Here is a 16,300-nt window from a genome sequence, read left to right on the forward strand (position 1 = left end):
ATGCTAATTCAGCCCTCAATGAAATTGAGTTTGACACCCCTGATGTAGTCAGACTTGAGATGCTTGGCAACTGGTTCATACTTATGACCGTTGCTGTATATCAAGGTCATGTGATCACCTTTTGCAACCTTTTGACAAGCAAGATGGGGAAGCTAGATTCACTTAAAAACCAGGTTACCAACTTATCAACGTAGTGATTCACTTAACTGTGGCAAGAAAGATTGTAAAAGGGGGCAAAACTCACTTTTGTCTCACTTAAAAGAAATTTTGGGCTCAATTGTGGTCATACGTCTAGGACTACCTGTTAACTGGAACACACTATCTGCAATATTTGAAGGAAAGCAAAGAGGGTCTACTGTAGATTGCCCTAAGTGAAGGCCACTTCTTTAAACCACTTTCTTCACTTAGCAAGCCTCACTTACGCGTTCGCGAGTATGAGGGACAAGAGATTAATTGGAATTAATGACTGCTTTCGGGCACGGACGACGTGAATCATTCGCGTGAGTAGGGCAGCGCTGGCTGCTCGAAAACTTTTGGATGCTTTCCCTCCCTTTCCCGCCCCCGCCGTCACTCTGGGGTGGGGCTCGGAATTGGAACCCGGCCCCTAGAAGGTGAGAGGCGGCCGCCCGCAGCAAGCAGCCAGAACCGCGCGGGGGACTCTCTCTTCGGGCGCGGGGCCACGTGGAAACCCCAAACAGCGCAGGTTTTTCGGTTCTCCGACCTTGCGCAGGAAGCGTCCGAGTAGGCGGGAACGGGAGGGGGGGGGCTGAGTCGCGAAAACCCCTTTCGAGGTTGCGTGGCTTCTGCTCTGCCAGAAAGGCGCAGGAGAAATTGCTGCGGTGGCCACCGTTACCGCCTAGCCGAGTTTGTCTCGAAGTTTTGAAGAGGTTTCGGAGAGGGAGGAGCCAAGAGACCCAGCGCCTTTCTCGCCTTCGTTCGGGTCCCAGATTTTTGCGCGTCGAAACGAAGGTGGCGGAACGAAGGGCGATGGACTTTCCCTCGTGAACTTTTCTGCCAGCCCGACGCTAGACGAGGACCACAAGGAAACCGAGAAAGGGGAAAAAGAAGAATCCCGCCCTAGAGGATGCTAACTGAAACCAAGTAATGACAACATGTACGTTTCTGACTCGGCACTTGTCCTTACTGAAAGGAATCACGCTTTGCTTCTCTTCTTTTTTTTTTTCCTAAAAACCTTGCGAAGCAGTCTCAGTTCCCTTCTCAGCCTCGGAGAAGCGAACGCGTTTGGGCTTTGTCTACACTTTACTTGCACGGTTTATTCCAGCCAAAGGATTTGGTGCTCTACCTCTGCTTTTTTTCCTTCTTGGTGATTTGACTTCTTTTGGCTAAATGCGATAGGTCGTTTGTGGTTTAATGTGTCCTTAGGACAGAGCCAGTGACTCGTCTGTGCAGAGAAAAAGTAGGGCCCCCAAAAAAACTAGCTTTAGGGAGAACCAGGTTAAAAAAAAAAGCCCAGTCCCTATGGAACAGACTTAACTCAATCTGATTTCTTTGAAAGCTGACAGCTGATGATCACAGGAAAGGTTCTTTTGTGTGTTTTTTTAAAATAACCACATGAACCCACATGTGGATTTAAAGTAATAGTTATAAGGACCCATTTTTGCTTTTTCTTACATGATTGCAATACAGCTTGATGGAAAGTTCATACAAGCAGTTGGCATTTACTCTTGGTTTTCGTTTAGAACTTCGATGCCTAGTTTCACTCAGCTAAATATTATTTGGTGGTGGCATAGTTTAAAAACCCCAGCTTTATCTGAGAGAAGATGTGAGTAAAGTGTTTTACAAATATTTTACAAAGAAATACTTCCAGCGGAAAAGATGCTCTGCCAAAAAGAGGAACAGGAAATCATGGAAGATATTCACCACCTTTAACTGTCATGGTTCTTTGGTTGCTGGGTTGCTTCTTGTCTATCTTGGGGAGAAAATATGGTATTGAGATTTGAATGATTATGCATTTAACTTTCCTAGCTGCTGGACTAACTTATCAGACAAGAATGTGCAGTATTACAATATTACATAGTGACTAAAGATGCTCATTACTTTTGCTTTGGGTTGATACTTGCTAAGTGTCAAGTGAAAATACATAGTTGTGAGCCAGAAAGGAAGGAATAATGGAAATCATTTTGAAAATAAATTGTCCCATTTTATTTATAGTACCTAGGAACTTTTAATAAAGCAAATTCCAGAGGATCATTTTTATGAATGTATTTCCTGTAAAAAATTTACCCCAAAGTCTGCCTGGTTTGGATTAGAAATCTCAGTTACTGAAATTAATCTAAAAAGCAGTATTTTTATGCTATGTCCATCACACTAATCCAATTTATTTATTTAAAAGATTTATATGGCTGCCCATCTTAACCAGCATTGGGAGCTCAGAACAATAATAAAACCAATAATATAAAACAATTTTAAAACAATAAAACTATTCTGAATAATTTGCAAGGAAAGGTAAAGATGGAGACATATAGTATTTTAAAAACTTTACTACAAATTATAAATGGCTAGAACGACACCCATGAAAAATGAATGTGACAATCTGAAGAGAAAAAGGTGATAGAATGTTATGGGGATACAGGCAGATACAAAATAGCATAGATGATGTTTACAGTGTAAGAAATGAGATGTTGTGAATGTAATTGATGTACTGAAAGGGAGGACTAATAATGTATGCTATTTTTGTCCTTCTTTGTGCCTTACTACTATGATGTGAGGAGGGGTAATTACAAATACTGGGATAGATTAAGGAAAAAGTCTAAATCTGATATATGGTTACACTTGGAGAATAAACTAAATTGAAAAGTCTATAGATTTCTAAGTAAATGTGCATAGGCTAAGTGAAAGTTGTACATAAAATTTCATCAATTTGTTGACTGATAGATTAAATAAATAGTCAGCTTTGAGAATCTTACGATAGTGAAATTAGATAAGATTGCATTATAATAATTGTTAAACCCTTAGGCTTAAATGGAAAAACATCTGTGCAACCAATACATCACTGTCATTAACTTATATAATTAATTTGGTTCAATTCCTGATTATTCATTATAAAACCTGAAGTGAAAAAGTTGAACGGAATTGCAGTTTATCCTTTATGCAATATCACTAGTAATGGTTAATACCTCATGATAATATCCTTCTGTTACATTTGATTTTATTTGTTGCTGATTTGCCCCAAAATACTTTGGAAGTTGCAAAGTCCATCTTTTTTAAAAGAAAACAACTGAGACAGTATTTTTTGTATATTCTTTTATAATAATCAGCAAAAATGGTATTCAAGAGGAAATCCTTATTTGCATGATCTCTCTTTGCTGAAACTTCATTTTTAGTAGGCAGCTGCATGAATTTTAGTAGTTCTGATGGGTAGTCATGCAAGGTCATAATTATATGAATGAAACCATGGAAACTTATAACTCATTCTATTCATTATTCTTTCCAAAGTCAGGCTTTGTTGCATGCCATTTTAGAGAGTTGTATAGACTCTCTATAGCACTACGTCATGTTGATAGCACAGTAGTGCTAAACATCTCTCTAATTCCTTTAGATTTTATAATACATCTGCCTTACAAATTGCTTAATCAGCAATATATGTATGTTAAAATAATGAGGATTAAGATTAATGATTAATTTCAGTTGCCTTGATATTCAAGGATACATTTTTACTGCCACTTGTAATCAACAAAAACAACGCTTTAAGGCAAATTATGGTAGTTTCCTAAAAGTAGTGGTAAGTCTAAATGATGCCCTCATAGAATATTTTTTTGTATCTATCTATCTATCTACCTATCTACCTACCTACCTACATACCTTCATCTTAAACCAAGATATCTCTTATCCATTTTCTTGTAGATTGTTTTCCTTATTATTGGAAAGCATTTAAAATTGATAATCAAACTTTATATAAAAGATAATGCCTCCAAGGAATTCTGCATGCTAGTAAATAATAACGGGCATCCTCAAATACATTATCTTACTACACCCATTTCAGGATTTATTCCTATCATTAATTTGATCACAGCTGCTGACTCTATCTCTCCAGCCTATGCCTCCATATTCAGAATACCTTGGGAAAAAATAAAACATCGGAAATCTACTAAGTCCATAGATAGGAATTCTATGTACATGTTGGGTTTAGAACATATTTTTTTAGATTAATGGACTATACCTTAAAACACAGCCATAATACTCAGAATACTCTAGCTATTAAAAAATATTAATGGAACTTGGATGTTTCCTTCCTTCCTTCCTTCCTTCCTTCCTTCCTTCCTTCCTTCCTTCCCTCCTTCCTTCCTTCCTTCCTTCCAAACTTCTTACAGGTTACTAAACCAAATGCACCCTGCCTTAACAACAGCATCTAAGTGAATCTCATGTTTTGCTGAGAATAACGTGAACTGTGTACTATCTCAGCGGCCAACCTTTTGGGCACCAAGGACTGATTCCATGGAAAAAGGTTTTTCCACAGACTGGAGGAGGCATGGTTTTGCATGCTGCCTGCATCCCACAGATGGGGCTTCGCTTGTTTGCACGGCCCAATTGCTGGCATGCCATGGACCGGTGCTGGTTCACAAACGGGGGGTTGGGAACCCCTGTTTCACCTGATTGCTGAACTTTGTTATGGCTTATACACATCTTACACCACAGGTATCAAACTTGACATGTTGTGACGTATCATGACTTTTCGCATTGCTGAAGCTAGGGTGGGCGCGGTCTCTGCATAATGCAACTGGCCTGCAGGCTGGCAGTTTGACACCCCTGTCTTTTTTTGCAGTCTAAGAACCACAGTTGGTCACTGGTGGCTGCAGTGGTAGCAATTGAGAGAAGAAAAACACCTCTGATAGATACTTGTGACAATACTAATAGCTGATAGAAGGATCAACGTATGGATATTACAGTACAAACCCCGGGAGATATTGCAGCAGATTGGAAGAGAAGGGATTTTGGAGAGGAATGAGGAAAAAGACAAAATGGGAGTGCTGTATTTAAAATTATTGTAAGTTGTAGCCTGTGGTGGACTTGATGTTAAAAAGGTTCCAATCCAGAAAATAGAGTTTAATTGCCTTGTTTGAGCAATGTAATATATCTGGTTGCCAGAACTCAATCTGCTCAAACTGTGAGGATTTTTCAATCCATTTTTACAAAACAAATTTTCTTTAAGAGATTTCAGTATGGATTTCTGGATACATACTCTGATCACTTCGTATTTAAACTGATATAAAAAGATTCCTGTAGAGATCAAAAATAAAAATGTTTCCATCTAAAAGAAACAAAATGATGTTTGGAGGGGAGTAGAATGGATCGGGGAGAAGGAACATTAATTGGAGAAATGTACTTAAAATATTTCTTTTTGAATTGGGATTAGTTCCAGGGATATACTGAGTTCCAAACATTTATATTTGTAAATCCAGTATAATTTGAGTTAAGCACTGAGTAAAATTAGAGGATTAATTGACTCTCTTATTTTCAGTAGCCTTAAAATATTTCTTGGTAATTTTAATTGACTTTATACCTAGGTTTTAATCTGTGTGTTTGTGTGTGTGTGATTTTTGGTTTTAATAGTAAATCTGCTATAACATATTTGTTAAAGGCTACCTTATATATACATAAGATTTCCAGGAACTTAGAGTAATTTTAATAGGCATAATTTGTCTTTCAAAGTGAGAAAAGATCTCTTTAAGTAGGATTGATTGAAAATAATGATCCTCTGATATTCAAAATGCAGTCTGTATTTGCACTATTTAGCTTAACTGAGAATTATAGCTGTGGAATAATAGTTTATTGACCGCTTTTTTTTAATGGATAGATAAGATACTTTTATTTACATAATTTGGGTCATAGTGCAGGCCATCCTTAAAATGTAAAGATTTCCTCAGCCATATTTTCTTAATTAATGTTCTTAGACTCTCTGTAGTCTATTTCAGTATTATACATATATAGGAAAAAATGAGGCTAAGAAATATAAAGACAAACTTCTTCATCTAGTAAAGAATTCAGAATATGTGTGTTCATTTATTAACCATTCATTATGGATCTCTGGTATCTCATTTTCAGAAATTTTAGCAAGGATTTATTTGCAATTGCATTGACATGCAAGACAATCATTTTGTTGTGTGCTAATCTGGTTATTTTAGAGTGTCTGGCTTCATCAAAGAGCTTTTTATATTTCAGAGAGCAAGAAGTAGTGTAGGATCACCATTAAGTTTAATGTTACTGCTCATCAGAAAGCTGAGTCACTTTCGGACTTGATAATTTAAGATACGGTACTTTTCAGTAAAGAACAATGTGATTGATTAATCAGCTACTTATTTATGAAAAATCAATAATATCATGTAATTTAATTTCTAACTAGAATGAAACCGTTTGTACATTTACCTTTAAAAGACATAGACATTTTTCTGTCCTTTCTAAGGAATTGATCTATGTAAGAAAATCTCCGTGCCATTATCTAGGGAAGAGCAAGTTGGATTACAAATATAAGTTCCCTGTAAAATGGCTGCTTTTGTCTGAAAAGAAAAACCAAAAGGAGATACTTTCCATACACAGAGAATAATCTCAAAAACGACTTCTTGTTTTACTGATGTTTTAGATTAGATCTTTCATAATTTTGGAAGGACATATGGAACTGGAGGTAAGGCATCTGGAGGACATTAGGCAGCCTGTGAGGAAACTCAGATGTTCTAAGAAGACTTAAGTACTGCCTTTGATTTGCTTCATATTTCCTTTCTCACGTAGGCACAATTCTCATGAATCTGATGAAAATAAGTACTCTAATGTTGATGGTTACAAATATGGGGTTAATATAGGCTGATGGTATTTAATAAATTAGCAATCTCATTTTATATATTACAAAAGGCAGTTAATGAGTATTGGCCACAGACATATAGCTCCTACATGACAATAAGGCTTTAAAACAGCTTTACGCTGAAATCGGTGAAATCAACTTTAAAACCCTGTTGTTACATGTTGGGAAGAAATATTAAAACTCAGATTCAAAGTCAAACTCTATTTTAGCAAAGGAGGGCTGTCCAAGATACAACTGAGTCAACCAGAAAAAAAATTTTTTTCTTTCTCCATCTCTGTAGTGTATGTCATCAATGCCTGTCCATTCATTTCCCCTTTTGATTACATATAGCAGAAGCAGAGAACGTACAGTTCTTCAGATGTTGCTGAACTATGCTTTTTATAATCTAGTCAGAATGCCCTTTTTTAAATGAACTTGTGGGTACAGAACCTAAAAAGGAGCACAATGTAGATTTTCTTACATTGTGGTAGCAGTATACAATCTATCTGTAACCCCAGGGGCACCCATGCTGCTTTCCCTGAACCAGTCAACTTTCCTTGCCATCCTAGCTCCAAAGTCCCCCTCCCCATATCAGCTGATATCCAAGTTATGCCATGCTGTGTGATCTTTAAGACTATCTGAAAACACAGCCTAGAAATGGGCAGCATATAATTTTAAACAAGTAAAGTACCATTAATAATGAAGAAACTGCATAGTGCCCAGGTTGGAGTAAACTGCAAAAGGTAAATATTCCTTGGCTCTACCTAAATTAGTAACATACTCGTTGTTATATAGCTTTTTCCTTAATAGATGCAGTGATGCTAAGGTCAGCCTAGAGCAGTTGGTCTGATACCCCAGTGGAGTAAACCAAACAGTTGGCTGTCCTCTCTAATTAGTCATAGTGCGATTCTTTCCTGGCCTGCCTGCAGTGAGGTAATTCCTATACTAGTGATCATGCAATAATCACCAATTAGAGTACACTATCTCTGAATCTAGATGTACAAAAGGAAGTTAAAGAAAGGGACTAGTACATTCATCTCAACTTCTTCCTCCCTGTTGGTAATGATGATCGTGCCTATTTTGTGGAGATACCAATTAATGAGTAATGATGACTACCTTTGGTTCCAGATTCTGATTCTTGTAAGTGTAATCCAGTTTGCATGATATATTTAGCCTTAAGCAAATATTGCATTTACCATATTCAAAGACTGTCTATGATGTGAGACAGAATGGCGACACCTATGATCCCATTTGTAATAATATAGATATTTTCATTTTCATGTCCTTTTTTGTGAAATGTGTTGTGTCCTAGAATTCTTAGTTGTGGTAAAGGAAAAGAGTCAGTGATGTACAAAAGTGCTCTAATGACAGAAGGATTGATCCCAAATCTTCACTGGATGCACAGAAGAGAAACAGGGAGAATAGTCTATCATCCCTATGTGACTTTTAATGTTGTAACTAGAATTAAGTCAACGTTTTTAATATCAGAATAACTATTTGTTTTTCCCCTGTACGTTACAGTAAACTAGGTGATCTAGCAAAGCTTCCACTAATCCACTGGCTGATGAAACACAAGCACAATTTTACACTTGGACTGCACCTTATATTGCTATTCCAGTCTTATATCCAATTTTGTTGTTACCTCTTTAAATCAGTGGAAAAAGATCTTAGATTTGGTAAATTTAAGTGTAACTTATTTACTTGTTTTCAGTACCATTCAGATGATGCTACTTTGGGAGTGCATTTCACGAATAGCAGCTTTATTGTAAAACATTTGGAGATCAGCAAATAACTTTCTCTGTTTTAGATAAGAAATAAGTAATAATAGCTATCAATTATACAACTAAAATGTTTTAAGCTGCCCAAAGTTGCCTGTGGAAATAAAATCAATTTTTTATATATATATATACTATTACTTATTTCTTATCTAAAACAGAGAAAGTTATCTGCTGATCTCCAAATGTTTTAGAATAAAGCTGCTATTCATGAAATGCACTCCCAAAGTAGTGTGTATATATATACCTCAAGTATTTAATATACTATGCAAGAAGAAATAGATTGAAGAAAGCAACTCTTTGAAGAAAAAGTAGATTTGTAATACCAGGAATGTTAAAGAGGTATCTATATTTTTCTCATTCCTTGTTCCATAGGATGTCATATGAGATTCAGATGTGGTGCTGTCAGTGGAAAAAGAAGTCACATTTATTTTTTCTATTCATACTCAGTCTTCTGTGCATAAAGATTTCAGGTAAGATACCATGAATATTTCTTTAATAAATCCTTAAAAATACTAACCAATATTTATATTGGTTTTATGGAAGTTTTGCAAAGTTATTTGAAGATAATTATATTATTATTATACTATTAAGACATTATATTAATAAAACAAGTATAAACCTTTGCATCATATATGCATTTATATTTTTGGATGGATGCTTTTTACTTCATCAGTAATCCTAATTTTTCCTTGTTAATTCTTAAGAGTTACATTTCACAAATTATTAAGGTACAATTTTCAGATCAGATGCCCAAGTAATAGGGGGTGGCAGCCAGTGGTGCATTTTGAATCTCCTAGTGCACCACATACAATCTTGTGTGCTATTGCACAATGTGCTAGAAACAGAATTTGACAACAGCTGTAACAATTCATTAATATTAGTACTTAGTGTAGAAAATTCAGTGCAACAGGAATTGAACAAACGTCATACTTAATTACCACAAATATCACCTATAAATCTAATCATTGTTTCTTTCAATATGAATTGCACACACAATAGTATCATTTAAGAAGTTGAGTTTTGTGAAGCATCTGCTAAAAGTATGTTGTGAATAGAAAGTATAGCTTCATTTGTTCCACAGAGTAAGATCAATTTTACTGCTTTATGAAACAATAAAAATATAGAAGGAGGAAAACAAATCACCTCAAAGGAAGAAAACAAACTGTGAATTTCCCTCTTTGGCACATCTCTGATGTTCTGATAGGAGTGGTCTTTAATTATGGCTTTGATGTTATTAGTCTTTGTCACCTTATGATATTTGTGAGTCTCTGCCAATACTTCTTTGAAGGTGTGGTTATATTTTTTACAAACAGAAGAATGGAGGAAAATTAGGCTTCCTCTATTTTGTGTACATAGTTTGGATTAGATTTGCAATTAAGTAGAGCTCAATGATAAATAAGTAACCATACCAGTCTGTCTCTTCATGATTGCTGTCATGGGTATTATGAAATTTATTTCGGAAAATATTTTTTTATTTTCTTTAAACGTTTATTAAATAGTAAATTGGATTTAGTGAAGCCTGGGAGGGGACATGACTTGCTCTGAGAAGTAGAAGGAAGGAATTGCTTTTGATACAGATAAATTCCTTCTATTCAGAAGATGTATTAAGTTAAATATGTGGACCCAGACAACACGTTGTTTACTAAACACGAAATATTTGTAACTATAAAAAAATAATAAAATATCTTACAAAAAAAGAAGACAACAATAGCAAAAAATGCTGCACAAGGAAGAGCAGAATAAGTTCAATAGGTGGTAGATAGAAATAAACTATTAGCAGGAGGAATATGATTGCTACTGGTGGAATAGTCCAGATAGGAGAATTCAAATAATTTTACCCCAGTGGCAAGACATAAGAAAACATCTAGTCACAATTGCTAAAACTGAAAGGAACTTTAGAAACACTTCTATGCTAACATTAATAGTTTAGCTTCAGGGTCTTTAAAAGGACATACAGATTTTGAGATCAATAAATAGCTATTAAAACCATGGTAAAAACCATATTTTCTGAAAACTGAAGAGTCTGGAGCCAGATGCCACACTTGAAGGAATGTGTTCCATAATCCGGAAGGAATACTGGCTAAGGTTCTCTCCTCCTTTTAGAACCACAGATCTCTGATAGCCTGGGCCATCTTCACTAAGTTTCTCCTGCAGACCTTAATACTGGAACAGTTATTTTAATGAGGAAAAACATGCATTTGGATGGTTAGGCCTTAAAAGTAATACAGCTTTAAAAAGTCAACTCTACCATCTTACATTGTGTTCTGGAAGCAATTGGCAAGCAGTTCCAATATTTTGGTAAGTCATCATTTGATATCTGTTCCTTGTGCTAGCTGGCAATCTAGATGCTGCACCACTTGACATTTCTGAATACTTCAATATATAGGGATTGTGGCAATAGTCAAAACAGCTTGGTCAGCCACTATTAATATGACCAACTCAGTTGTGACATCAAGCATGGTTGTGAAACATTTCCACAACTGCCATATGTGACATCTTGGTGACAGCCCATGGTCAAAGAGTACTTCTAAAGTGTAGACTTAATCCCTTAAGAGAAAAGTAGGCTTAGTCAAAACGAGCGGGATCTTCATATTTTTACTTAGGTTTTAACTTGATTTTTTTTTCTCCTTTTTTAATCGTCTTCTTAATTAATGGATACTCAAGGCTTCTAATGGCTTTTGTAGAGTTGGGTGCTAAGGAACCATTCAGCAATGCAGCAAAAAACTCCAGATGACTTCTTGCCTCTGTCTTCAGTTTAGATAGTGGGAATACACGGGACACAGGAATAGAGGGGTAAAGTAGTGAATAGTTCACCATCAGTAAGCATCTAATTAGCTTGCATGATGGTATTATCTTACTACTTCATTTTCGAAGGGCAAATCAATAACATCAACCACTTATTGTTTTAAATCTGAGTTTAGTACAAGTTTAACTCTCCCTGTCTATACATCTTTCAATATTCAGGTAATGAATTTGCAAGTTTGGTTGGTATTCTGTTAGAAAGACTATGCAAAATATCAGAGTATGAAAGAATAATATTGACATGAATCTTCATAGTATTTTATAATTAGATATGAACTTTAGTATTTCAGAAATAGTAGCTCCTGAATTTTCATAAAATTGCTTCATGAGTACAAATGCTGCAATGCACTCAGTATTGTAAATTAAGTAAAATCTACTTAAAAATAGGAAGCTATTTTTATGCAAGAATGTTTGGAAATACTAATTTAAGTAATAATGCACTTGTCTTGGTACATTGGTAATGAATGCAGTAGATGTAATAAACATTGTACAATTTTGAACCAGCTATGAAAGGGATTTTTTAAAAAAATAGTAATAATGGAGTCAGCCACATTGCCCAGAGCCAGCCCTATGATTAGTCATAATAGAGCAATGGATTAGAACCGGTAACTGAAGTGAGGTTAAAAATTCACCTATTGCCCTCTAGAATTGTTGCACACAGAACCTGTTCATTGTGCCTATGGCACATGGAGCTCTTAAGTAATTTGCTTCCTAACTAGAAGATCCTAGGATTATAGTACAGAGAGCTAAATACAAGTCAAATGGTAAGTATGGAAGTGATTTTAACAAGGGATTACTGGTTCCTTCTATTGCTTGGACATGGGTTTTATTTTTAAAGTTATTTAAATAAAAGAAATATTTAAAAATATTAGTATAAGAAAATTTAATGTTGCAATGGGATTTGATATTAAGGCATTGTGTTTTCAATTTTTTGAGCTCTTTTTAGGACAGTGGTTCTCAACCTGTGGGTCGGGACCCCATTTGGGGTCGAATGACCATTTCACGGGGATCGCCAAACAACGCAGTCTGCCATTTTTTCCCTCTTTTCCTTAGCTGTGCTACTCCCTTTTATTCTATTGGCTTTTGAAGGCCAATAGAATAGTCTCTCTTGAATAGAGTCTAATTCTATTGGCTTTCAAAAGCCAATAGGAATTGTCCAGGCTGTCTCTGCCCTGCTGAGCCCGCCAAAAGTCCCATTCTGCAAACAGTGCTGCACCAGTTGAATAGTCCTCGATTTACGACCGGTTGAGTAGTCCTCGACTTACGACCGGTTGGGGGTCGCGGCATTAAAAAGGTTGAGAACCACTGGTTTAGGAAATCCTAAGAAAAAATACCACTGATCCATTTGGAATATGTGCATTATATACATAGCACTTTCCACATTGTCAAAGCAGCTATGTCTTTTTTCTTTCTTGTACAATTGTTTCAGAAACTGCTTCCATCTGTCTGATGTGTGGGCATGCACAGACATTTCTCTTCATTTTTTTTTCCCAAAAAGGAGAAGTAGCTGTACATGCATATTCATCTAAATAGAGCTGGGAATAGCTTTTGAAGCAGGTGCATAACCCTGGGAAACAGGTGGCTGTCTTTATTCTTCAGGAACAGATACTTCAGCTGCATTTCTATGCATTTTGAAATTCATCTTTTGAAATATTTGCATAGCCCTATTAGTCAATCCTAACAATTTCTTCATTAGTTCTTTTGAAATATCTACAAACTGTTTTATAAGTTGGACACATCAGTATATTTTCCCCAATAGATAGCAAATATTGAATTTCCTAATTAATCATACATAAGTTGCAATTATTTTTGCAGTTGTAAAACCAAGAGGCCTGCTTATTAAATAGTAATAAGACTGTATCACCACCAGGACACTCAGTGTTTCGTTAATTAAAAAAACATACTATTCTTACACATATGAAAGCTATTCCTGTAGCAAGGGCACAGATTGGAAATTACACATTTTTCTATTTGTTAAGGACTAGCTTAACTTTTGAATTAATAATCATTAATTCAAATACAGGTAGTCCTTCAACTTAACCATAACGGAGCCTGGCCATAATTGTTGTAAGATGTGTCTATCATCAGACTGTGACTAAGCCAATTTTACGACCTTTTTTGTGGCAGTTAGTAAGTGAAGACCATGATCATTAAGTAAACCCATTGCTTGCTATACCAAAGGTTTACTGAAAATTAGAAATAAACACTTTCAGAAAAAACATTGCAAATTGCAGTCATGTGATTACAGGACACTGCAAACAGCCATAAATGTGGACTGGCTGCCAAGTGCTCAAATGTGGTCACATGACTATGGGGGGACTTCAGAACTGGGCTGTATTTTTTGGGGAGGTCCATTATAATTTTAAATGGTCATTAAATGGTCATCTATATTAGTGAGGACAACTAATCAAATACCTGAAGAAAAAAAACCTCAGATATTTAGAAATTGGAAAACAAGTCATTTGATCTAAATATGTGAAAAAGTAAGATATGCTGATTTTAAAATTTTAAGATGTGTATGTGACTTTGATGTGCCAATTCTAGAAGGAAAAAGTATGCTAAGAATAATGTATTTTTCTTTGTCAATTGTTCTTCGTGCAAAATACTGAGCACTAATTATGAGGATTATCAAAGATTGATAATCCTCATTTTTTATTCAAAAGAAATGAAAATTGAATTTTAATAACTATTATCTGGTCTTTTCTGCAACTTCAAAGATCTTCAGTGCTGGCTTAATTTTTTCTTGCTTCCATACTAATTAATGATCACCAGTGCCTTGTAAATCAAGTTAGAGCAGTTTTTCTGTAACCTGTACGTGAGCAGTAACCAAAGCAAAAAAATTCTTAATCAGAAAGGTCCGTGACTGAGAAATCTGGAGTTATGGTCCAAACAGATATGGAGGGTACCATGTTGCAAAAAGCTAATTAGAAATAAACAGGTCTCTAGATGAAATAAGCTGTAAGTCAACAGGAGTGGAAAGAGTTGCTGCTGACTATGAAAAAAGAATTGAAACATGAAATCTTCTCCTGTTTCATCTACACTACAGAGCTGCATATTTCCTTCAGTAAAACTGATTAATCTTTATTTTTGTCACTCTAATTGGGAAACCGCTTGCTTTCAAAAAAGGAAAAAATCTACAGCATAAAAGAAGCCTTCAATTTATGACAGGTATTAGTTCCATCTTTTCCTACTTCATCCACCCACAAGGAAAATAAAAGCTAATACTTTACCTTAAAGAAATGAATAAAACATGACTAAGTTTAAAGGAATGAGAGATTCAGTGGGTGTACCTTAAACATATGCTGATATGATCACAGCACAATTAATAAAATGTAGCACCTCCAATCAGGTGATGGGTAAACACATTGTCTAACTGAAATAACAACTTTATAGAAAGTTAATCACATGTTACAAACCAACTTTATGAACATGAGAAGTAGTATAATATTTAGGCCAGTGATGGCAAACCTTTTAAAGATCGAGTGCCCAAACTGCAACCCAAACTGTATCGCTGGGTGCCGGGTGGGTGTGGCCCACTTGGCGGGCGCAGCTACAGTGGGCTTGGCAGACTGGATGGGCGTGGCCACTGGATGGGTGTGGCTGAAGTAGTCATGGCAGTTGGGTGGGCATGGCCGGGGTGGGCGTGGCCACCTCGATGTTGCTTATGGGGAGTGATACCTGTGGTAGCCGGACAGGATTGGGAGAGATCCAGAGGGTGTCTAGCGGATGGGATGGTAGGCTCCCCAATGGTGGCTCCAGGCTGGCTGGCCTTAGGCCAGTGATGGCAAACTTTTAGAGACCATGTGTGCTGGGGCAATGGCGCGTGCCCACAGAGAGGGCTTTGCATGCCGCCTCTGTCATGCGTGCCATAGGTTCGCCACCAATGATGTAGGCCTTTGCTGAAGATATGAAAAAAGAAACAATGCTTTTATGGAGGTCTTATTTATTTTATTACACTTTCAGTTATATGTTCACCACCTTGATTTATTTGTAAAAATAATAAAGTAGGATATAAATAAATAAAATAATAAAAATATAAGGAGGGGTAATTGCATTGTAGCTCTTTCTGTTATAGGCAGGATAGTAGGTTATCCTTAACTGTTTATTGTCAACTTCTTGTGATTATCATTGTACTTTTAATCAAGAAATACTTGTGTGTGGTCCTCTTCAGAGTCAAAGAAGAACTTTTCTGACTCTACAAAGAATTCCTTCTTTTACACTGAATGGCCAGTGAAATAAACTAGGATTTTTCAAATTGTATTCTGTGGAATCCTAAGAACTTGATGGGATTTGTGAAAAAAAAAGTTCACTTAAACCCAGCCAGTGTTGAAAGTTCTATTTTTTAGTGTTGTGTTTTTCCTCCTGAAAACCATGTCAATTAATATAGATTATTTAAATCAAGGATGCGTTTACTAATATTAGAGTTTTAAAGCATTATTTGCAGTTATGAGTAAAAAAATTCAAAATTGTTTAAATCTATATGTACATACACAACTTTGAATTACTGCATTTGTTAATTTCCAGTTCCTAATATTAGCATTAGAGGACATAATATTCAACCAGTTGGCAGCTCAAGTTTGGTCTTTGTAATCATGTTAAATAAATTGTTAGAAGAAAATCCAGATTTGAAATAAAAAGACTATTTTTTGTTATAAAATCTGGATTGTGTAACTTTGATCAATGTAGAGGCTTAGATACCAATTGCAGTTAATTATGCTGCAACGTAAGTATCATTTGCAAAATGGCAATATCCTGAGATAAAATATTTATCTTAATATATTTTATATTAATATATATTTTAATGTATTTATGTCCAGATATAAGTTGCAAGAAATAACTACTTTGGGCCCACTTTTAAGTATTAGAATGTTTTACATATTTTCACAAAATCATTATTTATAAACAAATATTACAATGCAGTGTTTGC

General features: G+C 35.7%; 1 protein-coding gene across 5 annotated transcripts in view; it reads left to right on the top strand.

Annotated features, from left to right (window-relative positions):
* The first annotated feature begins 640 nt into the window (after positions 1-640).
* The window catches only part of ADGRG6 (adhesion G protein-coupled receptor G6), a 96,859-nt gene continuing 81,199 nt past the window's right edge, over positions 641-16,300 (top strand). For 2 of the 5 annotated variants that reach the window (XM_039346808.1, XM_039346811.1), the window contains exons 1-2: positions 4,825-5,005; positions 8,944-9,041. In XM_039346808.1, coding sequence (XP_039202742.1) covers positions 4,980-5,005; positions 8,944-9,041 — 124 coding nt within the window. In that variant the 5' untranslated portion in view covers positions 4,825-4,979. Of the gene's footprint in view, positions 1,115-4,824; positions 5,006-8,943; positions 9,042-16,300 lie in introns of those variants that run through there. The other 3 variants (XM_039346810.1, XM_039346809.1, XM_039346812.1) reach the window with 3 other exon arrangements.

The sequence above is a fragment of the Crotalus tigris genome, unplaced genomic scaffold, assembly GCF_016545835.1.
Source record: "Crotalus tigris isolate CLP2741 ecotype Arizona unplaced genomic scaffold, ASM1654583v1 scf7180000018030.5226217, whole genome shotgun sequence".
Taxonomy (NCBI): Eukaryota; Metazoa; Chordata; class Lepidosauria; order Squamata; family Viperidae; genus Crotalus; species Crotalus tigris.